Source organism: Muntiacus reevesi, chromosome 5 (genome assembly GCF_963930625.1).
Source record: "Muntiacus reevesi chromosome 5, mMunRee1.1, whole genome shotgun sequence".
Lineage (NCBI taxonomy): Eukaryota > Metazoa > Chordata > Mammalia > Artiodactyla > Cervidae > Muntiacus > Muntiacus reevesi.
In genome coordinates this window covers 89,183,742-89,203,396 of record NC_089253.1, presented here as the reverse complement: position 1 = coordinate 89,203,396, position 19,655 = coordinate 89,183,742, and the positions used below count along the sequence as shown (strand labels likewise).

General features: G+C 46.0%; 1 protein-coding gene across 1 annotated transcript in view; it reads left to right on the top strand.

Moving 5' to 3' along the window:
* PEX14 (peroxisomal biogenesis factor 14) overlaps positions 1-19,655 on the top strand; it is a 136,472-nt gene that overhangs the window by 106,430 nt on the left and 10,387 nt on the right. Inside the window, exon 4 of the mRNA XM_065935776.1 lies at positions 1,644-1,772. Within this exon, the coding sequence (XP_065791848.1) occupies positions 1,644-1,772 (129 nt within the window). The remainder of the gene's footprint in view (positions 1-1,643; positions 1,773-19,655) is intronic.

Genomic DNA, 19,655 nt, shown 5'->3' with positions numbered 1-19,655 from the left:
CCAGTGAATGGTTCCTTTGCCCCCTGCCAGCCTCTCTTCTGCCCCTGATGTCAGCCTATTGAGAGGACACTGCACTTACTTGGGGGACCCAGCAGCCCTGGGACGCCGTGAAGGAGTGACCTGGCCCATACTGGCTGGCGTGCCGGGGTGAAGAGGACAGGGGATGCAGTGTTAAATGGGGAGGAACTTCAAGTGCTCAGTGCAGAGAGGAGAGATGGCCCAGGGCCATTTAGAGTCATCCAGGTATTCTCCCTTGACCACTTGTGGTGGGGTGTGAGGAGTTTGAGGGGCAGCTGCAGCCAGCTCGCTTGCCAGCATGATGCAGGGCAGCGCTGAGCTTGGGCAGCACTTGAGCATTAATATGCTCTGGCTATTAGCCCCTTGGCACAGAGCGCAGGGCCCCACACTTTGGAAGATGCTGATCCTTAGAACCTCCTTGTATTTCATCTACCCCCAGGGGCAGATAGACCATGCTGAGGGCCTCTAATGGGGAGCTGCTGAGCAGATGTGGACGCACTCTCGGCTCGAGTTTAAAAGCTCTGTGTGGCGGCTGGGCTGGATGCCGGCATTCCCAGAACAGCCAGAGTGCTTTGCAGACTAGCAGTGGCCTCTCACCTGCTTCTCCTACTCTCAGTGCCTGCAGTACTTCTGTGTGCAGGATCGCTTCCCTGACTGCCCTGTGGAATGATCTCACACCTCTGTGCCACTCTTGACAATCCTGAAGCTCTCGATCAATAGGTAGGGGCCCTCGTCTCTTCCCCGAGAGCCAGCATCCCCCATCTGCCTCTGACCTGTTGAAATATCCCAGCTGTGCGCCCACTGGAAGTGTGGTCTTCATGGGTTTTTCAGTTGCCTTTTATTCTTCCATGGGCAAATCCTCTCCACGTGTCATAGCCACTGCAGATGGCGCCCTGCTATTTCCTCATGTCCCAAGTGCACTGTGGTTTAGAGTGTTGAGAGGATTTTTTTTTTTTTAAAGGAAAAAGAAAAACTAGCCAAAGGCGATATAGGCAGCTTGTGATAGGCTAGAGTAATAATCATCTGAAAGTTTGGGCCTGGCCTTGTTTTGATCTGTTTTCTTGTTTTATTTTCTTCTTTACATTCTATATCCCATTCATACTAATCACAGTCAGTCCTGATTTTTCTTTTTATTTCTGCATTTGTCATAAAATAAAGCAAATTATTCCCGTCTTCAGAAACGATCTAGACTAATTAGTCGTCTCACCCAATAATTAGTTTTTTGTTTCCCTGTCTGTTTTCATGCATTATTGTTAGTTTTTTCCCCTCTTTTTTTAACACCATTACAGATTAAAATGAGCCACATTTGCAGTTGATGGTATCTGATTTCGGGGGAAGAATGGAGAATTGCAGTACGGAGCGACTTCAAAAGCAGCAATAAACTCAAGGATAAATTAAGGAAATTGAATGAGCCACATTTGGAAGCAGTGTTGAGGCTAATATTCTGTCGCTTAAGGTTAAATTGCAGCCGAGAGAGGTTCCGGAGAATCCGAAATCGGGGAAGCAACTTAGCAGGATGCTAGGCGTCCTGTGACTCCAAGGTCTTTTCTCAAATGAAGATTTTCTTGCAGCCATGGACAGTGGCAAAAGGCACTCACCTGCAATTATGTCCTCTTCTCCCCCAGGGCTGACAGATGAAGAGATCGATTTGGCTTTCCAACAGTCAGGCACGGCTGCCGATGAGCCTGCGTCCTTGGGCCCAGCCACACAGGTGGTTCCTGTCCAGCCCCCTCACCTCATTTCGCAGCCATACAGTAAGTCACCTGCTCAAGCTCCTGCTTTAACCTTGACTGGGATTCAGTACTCTGGCCAAAGGGTAGTGCTTCACGTCTCTCAGACTCAGCAAGCCAGGGGAGACTGGGCATAGGGGATGGCTCTTGGGTTTTTCTAAAAAAGTGTGACATACCCAGTTCTTCTCTAGACAAACTTGTAAGTATGTGACAAAGGTTTAAGACACAAGAGACAAGAATAAATGAGTTTCTTGTTTTGTTTCAAGTATTTTGGTTTTGAGCAAGAATCTGTAAAAGTATTTATTGGTTGTGTTTTCATTTTCTTATATTAGTACATTTTGCATGTTGAAGTGTTAGTTGCTCAATAGTGTCCAACTCTTTTATGACCCCATGGGCTATAGCTCACCAGGCTCCTCTGTCTATTGGATTTTTCAGGCAAGAATACTGGAATTGGTTGCCGTTCCCTTCTCCAAGGAGTCTTCCCAACATAGGGATCGAACGCGGGTCTCCTGCATTGCAGGCAGATTCTTTACCATCTGAGCCACTAGGGAAGCCCATGTTACCGTTTTGCTAATGAGAACATAAACATCTAATTCATGGGTACATTCTTGTTTGGTCACTGAAATAACTCGTCTCCTAGTTTTATCTTTTAAAGTTAATATTAGCATGTTTAAGCTAGCCGTCTCCTCCCCACCCCTTTTCTTCCTTCCTTCCTTCCTTGTCCTGGCTATACCACATGTATTTACGTAGTGGCAGTCTGTGAGAGAATTTCAGGTTAAATGTGAAGGTCCTTTTTGAATGCAACTTTTAATTGTTACATGAGAACAGGGCCCATGAGAGGTTTTTGTTGTTGTTAAATGAAAACCGTGTTTAGGAATAAAGATTCTTTAAGCTAGTAGTAAATATACACTTCCAAAATAGAGGCAGAACCCCATCTTTAAGTCACTTATGAAAAATCTAAAAAGGTTAAAATTGACTCCAAATCAATGGAAAATTGCTCAGTTTTGTGTGAAGACCTCAGCCTTGGATTTGCTGTCTTTCAAAATGCCTCTTCAATACTTGTCTATCTCAGAAGTTTTAATGTTTTCAAAACATGCTTTTAAAGTGTTAGATATCCAATTTTAAAATGCACAGTTTCAAATGCCAGACTCGTTTTGACCCCTACCACATGACCTGGAACCACTTTGCCGTCTTTCCCATAGACAGGGAGGTGCAGTCATTCGTATAGACAGCACAGGGCCAGGCAGTGGGTTAGAATCCGCTTTGTGTGTTACAGGTCTCATTTAGACGTTGCCTTTCCTTTGCTCCCTGGATAAGGCTGGGCAGTGAGACCAGGTTCCATGAACTCCAGTTGATCTCATCCTTGGTCACCTGGTCTCACAAACCACTCAGACCAGAGAACCAGTGCTCAGTGCTGAACCGTATCCCGGGGCTGCTGAGTCAGTGGGATTCACTCGTCAGCCTGGGACTCCATTCTTCCTGGCTAACGTTCTTGTCAATCCATTGTGTTGCCTTGGGTCACTACACACACACTCCATGTTTCTTTTAAATCAAAGCCTGAATCTCTGCACTTTTTTTCCAGTTGTGGCCCTGGGCCCAGGGTTTGGTGGGATTTGTTGAGGATGGGTAGTGGCAGCTGGGGTGGAGAATTCTCTAAGATGCACATCTGTTCTGTTCCAGCTGTTCCCTTCGTGACTTAATACCGAGCCAGTCTCCTGGCTACTTGGCAACTTCTTGCTCAGAACAGATTATTCTGTGAGTCACAGCATTGGCCTAAAACATCATACATTTGCCTACTTTCAGTGGACACAAAGGGTTAAAACGCTCGCCTCTCTGAGAGGAGCAGAAGAATGGGGGTGGGGGGGCCATTCAGTCATTTCAATCAGTCTCCTGCCCAGATCTCTCTGAGAAAAAGCGTTGCTCCATTTAGGTATTTAGGTAGGAGTATTTTTAAGAGTCTCCCAGCCCTAAAAATAAAATACATCTTCTTAGAGACAGACTCCTTCCTGCTTTGACACTAGTATAAAAACAATGGTAATGGTAATTTTAAATACCTGGAGTTTTTAGTTGTCAGTGTTGAGCTTCACTCTTCTTGTACCGTTACCCTGCTCCTCTCAGCTCGGGGGTGACTCTCCCTCTCCACTTCTGTACTTTTGCCAAGAGGTGTCAAAACTACTCCAAAAAAAAAAAAAAAAGCTTGATTTTGATTAATATAGAGAAACAAGACTTTGCCTGACTGATAATAAAACTGATAAATGACATTTGAATTACTTGTAGCGGTAATTTATTACATAAAATATCTTTTATTTGACATGCGATTAGTTGCTGGAAGCATCACTCAATCTGACTAGTTTAAACATGCTCTAAAATGAACCCCAGTAAAAACCAGGGCTGTCTGCTGTTGGCGTTATGAAATATACTAATCCTGGAGTGAGGAAAAAAATCTGACTTTAAATATTTAAATGATTAATTGGGTTTATATATTTTTTTTACCTTTCTAACCCCCTTAATTACAAGCAAACTCAGGGGAGTTGCTGAACTAGGTGTGCAATCTGCATGCTTATCACCGAGGCATTGTCTGAGTCCTGGGAGGGATTTATGGCCTCCATTCATGTGTGTTCCTGCCGATTTTACATCTGGAGCTTGGGCAGCCTTTCCTTCCCATTTCTTGGCTTTTTAAGGACATTCCATCTCTGAGCCCAAGCCTAGAAAATGGGATTTTCTGGGCTTAGCCCCAAAACGCTCACGTCTGGAGGAGGGTGGCTTTTCCAAGACCACCCCTGGGAGCCCAGTGCTCACAGATCATCACCTCTTGCCCGCCCTCCTGCTTGGTGGCAGGTGTCCCACTCGTTCCTCTTTTGATATCTGTGGTTGACCTTGAGGTGTTAGCAAATGCCATTATCAGCAAAGAGAACATGGAGACCCACCAGATTGGGACCAGTTCAGGTCGTCAGTGTTTATCAAGCAACTACGGTGAGACTCTTGAGCATATTTAAAAGGCGTTGGGAGACTATTTGAGAGGGGGGTAGTTTGAATATACAAGGAAAATGAAGTAATAATATATGTTTCCTGGGAAAGTTGGGAAAGAATGTGGAGTTGGTTCTGGGCACAAGTAGAAAGATTTACGGTAGATCACAGATGAGAAGTGCTTCCCAGTGGCTCAGTGGTAAAGAATCTGCCTGCAGTGCAGAAGACACAGGTTCGAGCCCAGGGGGGGAAGATCCCCTAGAGAAGGAAATGACAACCCACTCCAGTATTCTTGCCTGGGAAATCCCATGGACAGAGGCATCTGGGGTCGCAAAGAGTCGGACACGACTGAGGGACTAACAACAACAACAACTATAAGCTCAGTTCAGTGTCATGAGAGATTCAAAACATGATCTTTAAGATTCTTACAGGCTCTCTAAGAGAGATAAGATAAACTCTTAAGAAAAAGATAATAATATAAGACATTGTGATTTAATGCCAAAATTAATTATACAGACAAGAAACTCCACAGGAATATAGAAAAGAGAAAAATTAATGTGGGCTCAAGAAGTCAGAGAAGGCTTTGTGAAAGTGGTGGGAGGGGAAGCATGGTGTCACCTGGTGTGAGAATAAACCAGTGTTGTCAGGGCTTAAAAGAAAGTCGGGATGAGCTCAGGAGAAGTCAGATCAGGATGCGAGAGGAACTCTGACATTCTCTCTTCTCAATTTGGTTTCCTTTTGTTCAGCTTCAAAGCAGGAGTCAGTGTGTGTGTCTATGCACAGAGCCTAACAGAGTCCCAAAGGTTAAGTCCTGATAAAAGCTTGATTGATTCATTCATTCTAAGCGGACTTTTCTTCTTTCCTCCTGAAGAGACAAGAATGAAGGTAGCTTTGAGATACAGGTACGATCAGTATGAATTTTATACGATAATCATTTTTCTTAGGCTTAAATATCCTCCCCCCGCCCCCAGCCCCCGCCTACTGTCTTCAATAAACAGTTTAGGCTTTTTTGAAGACTGCCCTACAGCTTCAATTGTCTCTTCTTAAAATAGGATGTAAATGTCTGAGTTTGGTGAAAGGCTTTGACATTTCATTAGAACTCCTGAGAGAGAAAGTGTGTTCTTTCTCAGTCTGTTTTCCCTCTGGCCTGTTTAGTAACAGAAACTTAGCCTTGATTGTCCTAGGTCCCTGAACAAGCATTTACTGACGAATGCCCACTGGGTGCCAGGGATTGTGTGGGACCCCGGGGATGGGTCGATTGAGGTGTGGCTGGTCACTCCCTCCAGCCCCCCTGTCCAGTAGGAAAGGCGGTTAGGGGATCACAGCAGTGCTGTGAGGTCAGCCCAGGGGAGGCTGGTGGGACGGACAAGGTGAAGGGCACTTCAGAGAGCGGGAGGGGCCTAACTGAACCTGGGGCACGATGCTGCCCTGACTAGACAGGATGGACCCGAACGTCCAGGCTAAAGCGAAGCCACATGGACGTGAACCCATGTGATGGTCAGAGTGGCTGCACCATGGGATGGGAGTATCAGACGACCTGAGAAGAAGGTCATCACCCTGACGGAGGACAGTCAAAATCACAGGGACTTGGTACTTGGAGATGCATCGTCTAATTATTCATGAGGCTGTATTACCCTTTTGACCGTATAATTCTTAGACTGATATTAAAATTATTTGTACCATCCGAGCAGGTGCTGCATGGGGAATTAGAGAAGACACCCTGGGGTTGTGCTGAATGGGGCAGGTGTAACTCCCTTCCAAATGCCTCCATCCTGACTGGGCCTGGGGCGCCCCTTGCCTCCCTTAGTCCCCTGCTTGCCACCACACAGGGCTGAAACCAATTAAACTGTGAGTTCCTTGAGTTTAGAGGGTTTTGTTTTTGTTTTTAATCTATGGCCCAAGGCTCTGACTTAGCAAGTGTTCTGGAAACATTTGTTAAATAAATAAATGGTGGTGGACATGTGATTGAGAATTGAAAAGTGCCGGGTGATAGCCTCAACTTAAGGCAGGGGGCCGGGTGTGCTGCCCAGGTAGCCAGTCATTGAGGCCTCCTGCGTCCTCTGGGCCCGACAGCTGTGGAAGTAGAGGACAGGCCTTGCTAACCCATGCCATCTTGTATGGTGTGAATGGTAAGAGCTTTCGGGATTTAAGAACAAAGGAAGCCCCCAGGGTGCTGGTCTCAGGCCAGGCCTTATGGAGGAGACAGGTCTGCGGAAGCATCTAGAAGTAGGGGTGGGGGGTGGTGGAAGTGGATCTAGAAGAGACTGTAAATGGAGGTGCTGTGGACGGCCTCCCTGTTCCCACCGAGAAATAAAAGGGGAGGAATCTCCTGTTTCTCTCTCTCCCATTTCTCTGTCAGTTTAGCACACAGATTTCACCCTCTATACTGCATTAAGAGTTACTGGTTTGCTGATAGAGGAAGCATTTCTCTAATTTTGAGGAAACTGTTTTTCTTCTTCTGACCCCGTGACTCGCTGAGAGTAGCAGCTCTTTAAGGGCCAGCTCCGGTCTGTTTTCCTTGCTTTGTGTTATGCTCAGTGTGGTGCCTTGTGGGTGCTGAGTAAACACCATGTGTGGTTATTGAAAACCATCAGCATTAAACTATCGAGTGGAGAAATCCTCTCCTTAGATTTCTTAGACCACTGACAGTGTTTGGTGCTGGAGGTAGCTGGGATCATGGCTGTGCTAACAGTGCAGCCTGTGTTAGTTGTATAAGATTCTGCAATGAACAAGTTTGGTTTAAACAAAACAGAAACCTCTTTCTCTGAGGAAACATAGGCAGTCAAGGCTGCTGCACTGGCTCTGTGGTCCTCAGGGACCCTGGCATCGCTCACACCTGGCAGTCATGTAGCTTGTACTCCAGTGTGACTGTTGCAGCGCCAGCTGTCCCCTCTGCTCTCCACAAGCAAGAATGGGGAGAAGGAAGGAAAAGGGCAAGTCACCTTCTAAGGACACTTCCCGGAAGTCACCCACATACCTTCCCTCTGGTCCCCATTGGCTGGAAGTCAACCTTGGAGCCATGCCTTTCTGCATGAAGACTGAGAAATGCAGTCCTTATCCTGCTGGGTATGTTCTCAGTGTTCATATTCCATAGAAAGGTTGAGTTGGAATCAATACTAAGTTCAGGATAGTGGTTACTTCTGAGTGGAGAGGAAGATGTGGCTAGTTTCTGTGGTGTTTGGAAAGTTTTAACTGATTAAGTGGGTGGGTTTAGGATTGCTAATCTTACTATCATGTTTCATAACTTATCTAAATGTTGTATTCTTTTATATGTGTCAAATAATACAGGGTACATTTTAAAAGTTGATTTAGAACTCTCACCTTTTGCTTCTTCGCTTGATGCTAGCTGCTTCACTGAGCAGACAGAGAATTTAGAGCCCACCCTGCTGGGTATTGTTTCAGTCACTGCTGACTTCCTTTAGTTCTCTCTTTTAAAAAGCAAACACCCTTTTCCAACAACATGAGACAACTCTACTCATGGATGTCACCAGATGGTAGATATGAAGTCAGGTTGATTATATTCTTTGCAGCTGAAGATGGGGAAGCTCTATACAGTCAGCAAAAAAGAGACCAGGAGCTGTCTGTGGCTCAGATCATGAACTCCTTATTGCAAAATTCAGACTTAAATTGAATAAAGTAGTGAAAACCATTAGACCATTCAGGTGTGACCTAAATCAAATCCCTTATGTTATACAGTGGAAGTGACAAACAGATTCAAGGGATTAGATCTGATAGAGTGCCTGAAGAACTATGGATAGAAGTTTGTAACATTGTACAGAGGCAGAGATCAAAACCATCCCCAAGAAAAAGAAAGGCGAAATGGTTGTCTGAGGAGGCCTTACAAATAGCAGAGAAAAGAAGAGAAGCTAAAGACAAGGGAGAAAAAGAAATATATCCATCTGAATGTAGAGTTCCAAAGAATAGCAAGGAGAGATAAGAAAGCCTTCCTAAGTGATCAATGCAAAGAAATAGAGGAAAACAATAGAATGAGAAAGACTAGAGATCTCTTCAAGAGAATTAGAGATACTAAGGGAGCATTTCATGGAAAGATGGGCACAATAAAGGACTGAAATGGTGTGGACCTAACAAAAACAGAAGATATTAAGAAGAATTGGCAAGAATACACAGAAGAACTATACAGAAAAGATTTCATTGACTTGCATAACCACGATGGTGTGGCTACTCACCTAGAGTCAGACATCCTGGAGTGTGAAAACACATGGGCCTTAGGAAGCTTTACTATGAACAAAGCTAGTGGAGGTGATGAAATTCCAGCTGAGCTATTTCAAATCCTAAAAGATGATGCTGTGAAAGTGCCGCACTCAATGTGACAGCAAATTTGGAAAACTCAGCAGTGGCCACAGGACTGGAAAAAGTCAGTTTTCATTCCAATCCCAAAGAAGGGCAATGCCAAAGAATGTTCAAACTATCGCACAATTGCAGTCATCTCACATGCTACCAAAGTAATGCTCAAAATCCTCTAAACCTGGCTTCAACAGTACATGAACTGAGAACTTCCAGATGTACAAGCTGGATTTGGAAAAGACAAAGGAACCAGAGATCAAATTGCCAACATCCACTGCATCATAGAAAAAGCAAGAGAATTCCAGAAAAACATCTGCTTCTGCTTTATTGACTACACTAAAGCCTTTGGCTGTGTGGATCACAACAAACTGTGGAAGATTCTTAAATAATTGGGAATACCAGACCACCTTACCTGCCTCTTGAGAAACCTGTATGCAGGTCAAGAATCAACAGTTAGAACCAAACGTGGAACAATGGACTGGTTCCAAATTGGGAAAGGAGTATGTCAAGATTGTATATTGTCACCCTGCTTATATATGCAGAGTACCTAATGCAAAATGCTGGGCTGGATGAAGCATAAACTGGAATCAAGATTGCTGGGAGAAATATCAGTAACCTCAGATATGCAAATAACACCATCCTCATGGCGGAAAGCAAAGAGGAACTAAAGAGCCTCTTGATGAAGGTGAAAGAGGAGAGTGAAAAAGCTGGCTTAAAACTCAGCATTCAAAAAACTAAGATCATGTCATCCAGTCCCATCACTCCATGGCAAACAGATGAGGAAACAATGGAAGCAGTGAGAGTCTTTATTTTTGGGGGCTCCAATATCCCTGCAGATGATGATTGCAGCCTTGAAATTAGAAGATGCTTATTCCTTGAAAGAGAAGCAAAGACAAACCTAGACAATATATTAAAAAGCAGAGATATTACTTTGCCAACAAAGGTCTGTATAGTCAAAGCTGTGGTTTTTCCAGTAATCATATATCGGTGTGAAAGTTGGACCATAAAGAAGGCTAATCACCGAAGAATTGTTGCTTTTGAGCTGTGGTGTTGGAGAAGACTCTTAAGAGTCCCTTGGTCTACAAGGAGATCAATCCTTAAGGAAATTAGTCCTGAATATTCATTGGAAGGACTGATGCGGAAGCTCCAATACTTTGTCCGCCTGATGCAAAGAACTGACTCATTGGAAAAGACCATGATGCTGGGAACGATTGAAGGCAGGAGGAGAAGGGGACGACAGAGGACTAGATGGCTGGATGGCATCACTGACTCAATGAACATGAGTTTGAGCAAGCTCTGGGAGATGATGAAGGACAGGGAAGTCTGCCATGCTGCATTCCATGGGGTTGCAAAGAGTTGGACACAAATGAGTGACTGAACAACAGCTCTTTAAAAAAAAAAAAAAAATTCTGAACAGACTTTAAAAGACAACTTTATTGAGATATGGGGCTTCCCAGGTGGTGCTAGTGGTAAAGAATCCACCTGCCAATGCAGAGGATATAAGAGATGAGTTTGACCCCCAGGTCAGGAAGATCCCCTAGAGGAGGGCATGGCAACCTACTCCAGTATTTTTACCTGGAGAATCCCGTGGACGAGGAGCCTGACATGCTATGGTCCATGCAGTCACAGCTGAAGCAACTTAGCACACATAGTGAGGTATGTTTTACATAAAATAATGCACCCATTTTCGTTGTACAATTTGAGTTTTGACAAGTGTACACTCCCCTGTGGCTGTCATGATCATTTTGTGGAGCATTTCTGGTACCCCAGAAGATCCCCATGACCTGTCCCCAGCCAGCACATCCTGTCCTGACTCTGGGGGAGCCCCTGGTCTGCTTTCCGTTGCTGCCCATTAGACTCCTCTGTCCTAGTTTTGTGTGAAGAAAATCATGCCATATGTCCTCTCTCATGTCTGGTTTCTTTCACTCAGCATCATGTATTTGAGATCCATCTAAGTTGTTGAACAGATCAGAAATTCCCGCCTTTATCACAGAGCCATGTCCCGTGGTAAGGACGCTCTGTGGTTTGTGTGTCCATTTACCATTGATGGACTTTAGGCTTTGGACTGTTTTCAGTGTTGAGCTGTTACGAGCTGTTTTTAAACATTTGTGTACAAGTCTTCCTATGTTTTTGTTTCTCTTGTGTAAATGTCTGGGAGTGGAATTACTAGGTCATAGGTTAAGTGTAAGTTTCACTTTATAAGAAATTGCCAAACTGTTTTTCAAAGTGGTTGTACTGTTTTTCATTCCCATCTGTGGTGTACAAGAGCCCTAGTTATTACATATCCTAACAGTTGATAGTCTTTTTAATTTTAGCAACTTTCATGTGTGTGTAGTGGTTTCAGTTTACATTTCTGTGAAGACTAACAACGTTGAGCATCTTTTTATGTGCTTGTCCATTTACATATCTTTTTTTGTCAAGTGACTGTTTCAGTCTTTATCCATTTTAAATTATCTTATTATTGGGTTGGAAGAGTTCCTGTGTATTCTGCATTCAAGTTCTTTGTCAGATGTATGCCTGGTTAGTATTTCCTCCCAGTCTGTGGCTAGCTTTTTCTTTTGCTTTTGCTTTACGTTGCCTTTTGAAAAACAAGAAATTTAAGATTTGATGACATTCATTTATCTTTTTTCCCCCAACAACTCATGGTTTTTGTGCCCTAGCTATGACGCCTTTGCTTACCCCAAGGTTAGAAAGGTTTTCTCCTGTGTATTTTTCTTGAAGTTTCATTGTTTTTGCTTTTCTGTTGAGATTGTGATTCACTCTCAGTTAATTTTTGTGTGTGTGTAATGTGAAGGTCAAGGTTCATGTTTTCCTGATGGCTATCATGTTGTGTCGCCACCAGAGGTTAAAAACATTGTCCTGTCCCTGTTGAGTTATGTGTCCCTTTATCAAAATGCAGTTGTTTATATATTCATCCATCTGTCTATAGCCTTACTTAAAATTCTCTAAGTTGTTGAGGTATATTTTACGTATTATTAAGCTCACCCATTTCAAGTGTCCAGTTCAGTGACTTTAGGAACTTTACTTTAGGAACTATACCAGTTTGAGAGCACGCGCGTCCCCCGATGAGTTCCTTTGTGCCCTCTTACTGTTACTCTTACCTTCAGCCCCACTGAAAGGAGGTGACCACTCACCTGCTTTCCACCACTGTAAATTTACCTTTGCTGAGTATGTCAGGTAAACAGAATCAAACAGAATGTGATACCTTGTATGCGCCTGCTTTCAGCTGGCATATTTTTGAGATTCTCCATGTGATAGTATGTAGCACTGTTTCCATCCTTCCTGTTTCTAAACAGTATTCCATTGTACAGCTGGACCACATTTTGTCCATCAGTTCACCAGTTGGTGGGCGTTTAGGCTGTTTCCAGTTTTGGCTACAGGACTCAAGATGCTGAAGACGTGTGTGGACGTCCATTCTCATTCCCCCTGGGTGACCATCTAGGAGTATGATTGCTTGGTCAGACGGCAGTCTTATGTTTCTGTATTCTTAATTTTTTTTTTCCAATCAGCTTTTTTGAAGTATAATTTATACACAATATAATTAGTCCTTTTCAAGTGTACAGTTTGATGAGTTGTACATATCATAACTCAATTAACTCATGTAACCGACACTAAGTTTCGTGTGAAACTATAACTAAACACTAAAATTTCATTTAGATGGTCTCGTACAGCACAGTTTTTTAGTCATAACGTAACACTTTTGAGATTGATCCAGGTAATGAGTGTTTTAGGTTCTGTGAGCTACATCTTTCTGTCACATATACCATTCCCCCCTCATCCTTTAAAAATATGAAAACTGTTCTGAACTCACAGCTGAACAAAAGCACGATGACATGGGACTTGGTGAGGTCGCCAGGGTTTGCTAATTCCTATGACTCCGCTGTATGGTTGTTTCACAACTTGTTTATCCATTGACTGTTGATGCCTGTTTGGATTGTTGCCCGTTTAGGGCTATTATGAATAATGCTTTCATGACATTCACATGTAAGAAGTCTGTGTGTGCACAGATATTTCCTTTCTTTTAAGTAAATACCTAGGGGTGGAATGCCTTAGTCACATGCTGGGTGTATATTTAACTTTGTACGATATTGTTAAAACTATTTTCCAAAGTGGTTGTGCCATTCTCCATTCCCATCAGCAAGGTGTGAGAATTTCAGTAGCTCCACATTCTTGTCGACACTTGGTATTCTCAGTTTTTTAAGTTTAACCATCCTAACATTTAGGTAATAGAATCTCATTATAATTTTGTGTTTCTCTAATGACTGATGATGTCAGGCATGTTGTCATGTGCTTAATGGCCATCCATGTCTCTTTTGTGAAGTGTCTATTCCAATCTACTGCCCAGTCTTTTTTTTAAAAATCACCTTGTTTGTCTTTTTTATTATTCTCTTTTTATTATGCTCTTTGTATATTATTTATACAAAGAGCAAAAGCTCTTTGTATATTTTAGTTACAGGTCCTTGATCAGATATGTGTTTTGCAGATGTTTTCTTCCAGCCTACAGAGATATATTCTTGACAGGGCTTTTTGAAAATCAAAAGTTAATTTTTCTTTTTTTTAAATTTTTGGCCACACAGTGTGGCATACTGGATCTTAGTTCTCAGACCAGGGCTCGAACCCCTGCCCCCTGCAGCAGAAATGCAGAGTATGAACCACTTGATGCTAAGGAAGTCCCCAAAAGTTTAAAATTTTTATGATGTCCATTTTATCTTTTTTTTTTCTTTATGGTTCATGCTTTTTGTATTTAAGATATCTTTGTCTACCCCAAGGTTGCGAAGATTTTCTTCTGTTTTTTTCTGTTTTCTTACTGAAGCACTATAGTTTTTGCTTTTTGGTTTAGGTACATGATCTGTTTTGAGTTAACTTTTATGTTTGGCTTAAGGAAATGATCAAGGTTCATTTTTACTCCTCCTATGGATATCCAGTTGTCCCAGCACAATTGTTGTGAGATTATTCTTTTCCCATAGAACTACCTTGACTTCTGTGTCAAAAATCAGTTTACCATTCAAGTGTGAGTCTGTTTCTGGACTCTTCTAAATTCTTACCGTTTAATTAGAGCTCATATTTTTTAATCTGTGGGTGAGGTTGTGGATGTGCTTCTCAGTGTCCTTCCTGCCTAAAGATGACACTGCTGATAGTGTTGCAGCCCATGAGAAGTGGGAAAGATCGTCTTTCACAGGATATTCATGCGAAGACATGCCTTGGATTTCCAGGTATGACTGCTCTTGAGATGCTGTAGCGCCCTCAGCTTTCCAGGCGGCCCGGGTGCTTCTGTTCGGAGCCGAGCTGCTCCGTTTCTCGTCTCTGTGCTCTGGGTCTGCTTGTCTTTCTGGCCACTGCCAGCCATCCTTAGCTCAGCCTGTGGTGCCGTTCAGCTGGTCATCAGTCTCCCTGTGCCTTTAGCCTGCCAGTCCTTTGCTGTAACAAGCACTGATTTGGCGGACTGGCTTTATTCCAGGACCTCGCTGTGGATGAGCCTGTCTTATCATTTAATTTTCAGGGTGCCTTGCGAGCAGAACTGATGGGATGATTTAAGAAGCTAGATCCACCACTGTGTAGTCGTGGCTGCAGCCTTGGTGAGCCATGGGTTGGGGGTGGGGACCACAGCTAGACTTGCCCAGTGCCTGCCACTGCCCAGTCCTGTGCTCAGGCCACCAGCCTCCCCAGGGACTTGATAGATAGCGTCTCTATGTTGTCAGCCAGCACAGCCCTGGATACAGATTGTCTCAGCAAGATAGTTTCATGACAGCTTTCAGCTCTCTTTTGTTGATGCCCCTTCACTGGATCGTGGGATTTCTGTGGTGTCCATGGGTCTCTGGCTTAGTGGTTTCAAGCTCAACATTGCTGTGTTGGGCGCGCGATTCCTGCCCTGCACGTGTTCTTATTTGATGATGTCTGTTCTTGCCTGCAGGTGACAATCTCTTGGTAGATTGAGATATAGCTAAAGGAGCTGAGTAACGTTGGTTTAGGTGGTATTCAGTGAAGGGTTAGGGAGCCTTGGGTTGCAGCCCTCCTGCCCCTGACCCAGCTGCCATATGCTATGGATTCACCCACAACCCAAGCCTCTGGGCAGGCAGGCCCCAGGGACACTGTCTGAGTTCAGGCCAGTTGATGGAGTCCTTGGGAGGTTAGGAAGGCATTGAGTTTCAAAGAGCTCAACCTCTGACCTTGTTGCAGCCTCAGACATGAAGGTGGTCCCGGAAATGCTCAGTTGTGCAGGATGAAAAATGCTCCACCATCGACTGTCTTCATCCCCGGCAGAGGCCAGCCTGTGAGGTGATGGTAAAGCCTTGGGCCTTCTGGGCAAGCTGGCAGGTCTCACCTGTTGGGCGAATGCTGGAGACGATTGGAATCTGAATGATAGTAAAAATAGCATTGTCCCTGGGTTCTTTAAATGTGGCAAAGCTCTCCACCTTCAGTCAAATGGCCTGCACTTGCAAAGAAGAGAAAGCTGTCCTTCGGGAGACTCATCTGGTGGGTGGTGTGGAAGCTCCTTGCCTGCTTGGGCGGGGTCTGCCTTGTGTGTAGGTGGGCATCGTGTCAGCCTGGAGGCGCTGAAGCTGTTGGAAGAGCTCGTTCATTCCACTTCTCTTACTTCTGAGCTGGAGCAGACGAGCAACTGGCCCTGTGTTCTGCCCTTGACTGTATTTTCTGGACATTCAGGAACATAGTGACAAGAAGCTGTATGTAGCTCCCAGGTACCCTGGGCTCCCTCGCTGGGGGTTCACACTGGGCTTGGGAACGATTGGCCCCAGGGTGGGCAGCACGAGGGCTCCAGGTGGTCATAGCGGGGGGTGCGAGCCAGTGTAGCGTCACGCTATGTGTCTTCTCCCTACCCTGGTCTGTACCCTTTGAAAGATGTGCAGCGGAAGAAGAGTTATCTCCTCCTTAGTTTTCCTCTTTTTTCATTTTGCCACAAGACAAGATTGTATCACACATCTCCAAAACGAGTAAAATGGCATTTCAGCTTCTTGTCTTTATAGACTCTCTGAACTTTAGGAAAGATCATTCTGGTCCCTTTTCATTAATAATGAAAACCAGGGGGCAATAAAATGTTCTTAACGCGAGCATGGCAGAAACAAGGAGCAGCGCGGGGGTGAAGGTGCGGCCGGCAGGGAGCCACAGGTGTCTCCTGTGTTCCAGGAGGTCGCACTCTGCGGAAGGGGGAGCAGCTGTAGGAGGGGTCCTCATTCTCAGACCCCTGACCCGCCAGCGTCTGCTCCTAGGCTCCAGTACCCGGAATGAAAGGCATGCCCTGAGTGTTTGCAGGAAAGAAGAAGGATGCTGCAAACTTGGGGTTCTGGTCCAGTGCTCAGCCCAGTTGCAGCTGTGTTCTTGTAAGATGTTTAGTGGGCATTTAAGAAACCACTGGGGATACAATGTTCTGGGGATAGACGTGTGCCCACTTGGAATACATTCTCTGGGGTTCGGGCAGCACTGAGGGGCTGTTCTGGGGGTGGATTAAAGCCTCACAGAACAGTGACTCTTTTGAAAAGTGCCACGGTTACTCTGTCCACTATTTCCTCCTAACAACGAGCTTGCACTGGATTTTGGAACCAAGACACCCAGAACAGAGCAGGCTGGGATGAGACAGGTGCCTGCATGGAACTCGGAGCTTCTCAAGGTCACGATGAAAGGTGTGCCATGATGATCTCAGGAGTTTTCCATTTCACGAGCAGTTGTGGCTTATCTGAGTCGCTCCACATCAGAGGAGGGTGTTCTGTGCAGGTCAGAGCAGGAGGGCGCCCTTCTGGGGCCAGTGTGTATGTAGACGTGGTCCTGAGTGTCACTGCTCAACCCTGGAGGGGAGGGGAGAGCCCTGGCTCACCGTGACCCAAACCCCTGAGTCCATAAAAGAGTAGATGGATAAATTTATGTAAACAGGGAAACAGTGCATGCCACAAAGGCAGACCAGAAGCAGAGTCAAAAGAAAAATATACTAGGAAAAATTTTGACAACTTCTGTCATAGACAAAGGGCTCATTTCCTTGTTGTATAAGAAGGTTCCATGAATTGATGAAGGAAATTAATAAAGAAATGGAGTAGAAAAGTAGGGAGCATATAGTTACCAAAATGGAGATGCAGATGAAAAGATGCTCACTCCTCACTTGTAATAAGATAAATGCAAATTAAAGCTAGAGCGAAGTAGTGGGGTTTTTTTTTTTTTTTTTTTGACTCTAGTATTAGCAGAAATCTATGTATGTGATTAACCCATTACGTTGGGGTGGCTGTGAATGAACTGGTTCAAACCCCAGGGAGCACAGTTTGGCAAGCTGTCTCACAACTGCTGGTACATGTACCTCTGACCCAGCCTGCCAGGAGTTCACATTTACAGATGGCCTTTTACATGGATGTGAGAGGCTGTGTGTACACGCTTACTGATGGCAGCTTTGTGTGAAACAGGAAGAGACTAGAAATCATCTAAATGTCCATCTGCAGGGAGTTTGTTTAATGGAATATTATGCAGCTTTAGCCAAAAAGAAGAATGAGAGGTGGGGAAAAGGGAAGGAAAATAATGCCTGTACGTGTTGCCTCATGTTTGCATAAGAATTCTTGGCTGGATAAAGACACTATGAGCACAGAGGTTCGTGGTGGTGGAGGAAGCCTCTTTGCAGTAGACTGACGTGTGCTGCATGATTTTTAGACCACATGCGTGTATATGTGCGTGAGTGCTTAGTCGTATCCGATTCTTTGTGACCCCATGGACTATAGCTCACCAGGCTCCTCTGTCCATGGGATTCTCCAGCAAGAATACTGGAATGGGTTGCCATTTCCTCCGAAAGGGGTTCTTCCGGAGCCAGGGATCGAACCCGAGTCTCTTGCTTCTCTGGCATTGGCAAGCGGATTCTTTACCACTGACCACCTGGGAAGCCCAGACCATGTGCATGTGTTACCTATTCAGAAACTGTAAACCAGAGAAGGGAGTTGATCGCGGTCTGTGCAGGAGACTTTGGGGTTGGGCCACGTTGAGAAACTCAAGTGGAATCCACAGGCGGGTGGGGGATGGGGGTAGGGCAAGAAGAGACTCTTCCAGCCTCCTCCATCACTGTCGTCTCTGTCTCCATCTCCTGAGAGCCCCTCTCAGCAGCTCAGGGAGCGGGGAGCGTCTCCCTCATTCCCATGGAGGTCTTTGCCTCTTGGGTCCCCAGTCAGACTGGGTGCCAGCAGCCCCTCCTCCCCATGTGCCCACATCCAGCAGGGACTTTCAGAACCACTGCCTCCTGCTCTCCTCCAGTTGTGAAGCGCCAGGACGTGGCCAGTACCTGCAGGCCCAGGGGAGGGAGGGGATGGCTGCAGCCACAGGTGTCCGTCTGTGGGGAGACAAGGCCTTCAGCCGGGCCTGGCCACATGTGAGTTCCTGCGAGTGTGGTGGCTCGTCCTCCCCCGCCTCTCCCAGGCTCCCCTCCCAGTGTCAGGTACTTGTCATGTGCACACGCCTTGGGTGCACACCTTGAGTCACGTTCCCTGGTGCCGAGGTTGAGTCCACAGACTGAGGGTGTCCTGCACCACTGACAGTTCTGGAGAAAGTGGCCCTTGCCCCCCACCCATACCCCCGTGACTGGTCCCTTGAGAGACGGCCGCTGGGCAGCACGGATGTGGCCACTCCACTGGACATTCCAGATGGAGCTCGTGCTTTCCTGTGCACCTCCCAGAGTCGCCAGGTGTCAGATCAGATTATGGACCTGAAAACACATCGTGAGCAGTTCATGGGGAAGTTGTGGAGTAGAAAACTCTCCTCCCCGCTTTGGAGCTAGGATTTCACTCAGGGGTTGGAGGGGCTTTGTGCTGAAGGGCCCATTCCTGTGTAGACCAGCTGCCCATGTCCAGATCCCTAAGACCTTCCATCTGGGCCTGTCCCGCTTGCCTTTGGTGGCCCTGGTGGTAGTCTCTTCCTGCTTTCTCGCCTCCACAGCCCCCACCCCCCGTAGCTGTCCACGGTGCTCCCCATGTCGTTCTTCCAAAGCACAGAGTCAACCACGTTACTCCCTGATTCAGAGCCATCAGCAACCCCGCTGCTTGTGAAGTGACGGCCGGGTTCCTTGCGTACATTCTCTTCCAGGCCCGGCCTTTCCCACCTTTCCCCTCACCACGACCCCCATCCCCTCTCTGGTCTCTCTGTCTCTTGGCCGGCAATGCCCCCTCCTTGGGAAGGCCCAGGGGCTCCCCCATCTGCTTAAGCACAGGTCAACCCCAGCCCTTGCACTTCCTAGTCCCCCGCCTGCAGCACTGTGCCCCGAGACCCCACAGGTCTCGGCATTGTCCTCCAGTGAGGCCCCGCCATCCCCCTCTCACCGTGTCCTGTCTGAGTGCTCGGTCCCTCTCTGGCATCACCTCATTGAGTCGTGTGTGGGCTGCCCGTCTCCCCAGGTGCACTTGAGTGAGAGCAGAACAGAGCAAGACAGCAGTCTGGCCACCACCGGCCCTGTGCCCTCAGCACCACCGTGTACACTGTTGGAGCTTCATAAAGCTGAACAGGCAGTGACACAGCCTCAGGTGACTCCCAGCTCATAGAGGAAGCGTGTGGACGTGTGTGCGTGCACAAGCCAGGTGCTACGGCACCCTCATTGGATCCTTTATTCCTCAAGCGTGGAGCCTATGCCCAGGTCTTTAGATTGCCTCTGCCGTTCTCCCCCTA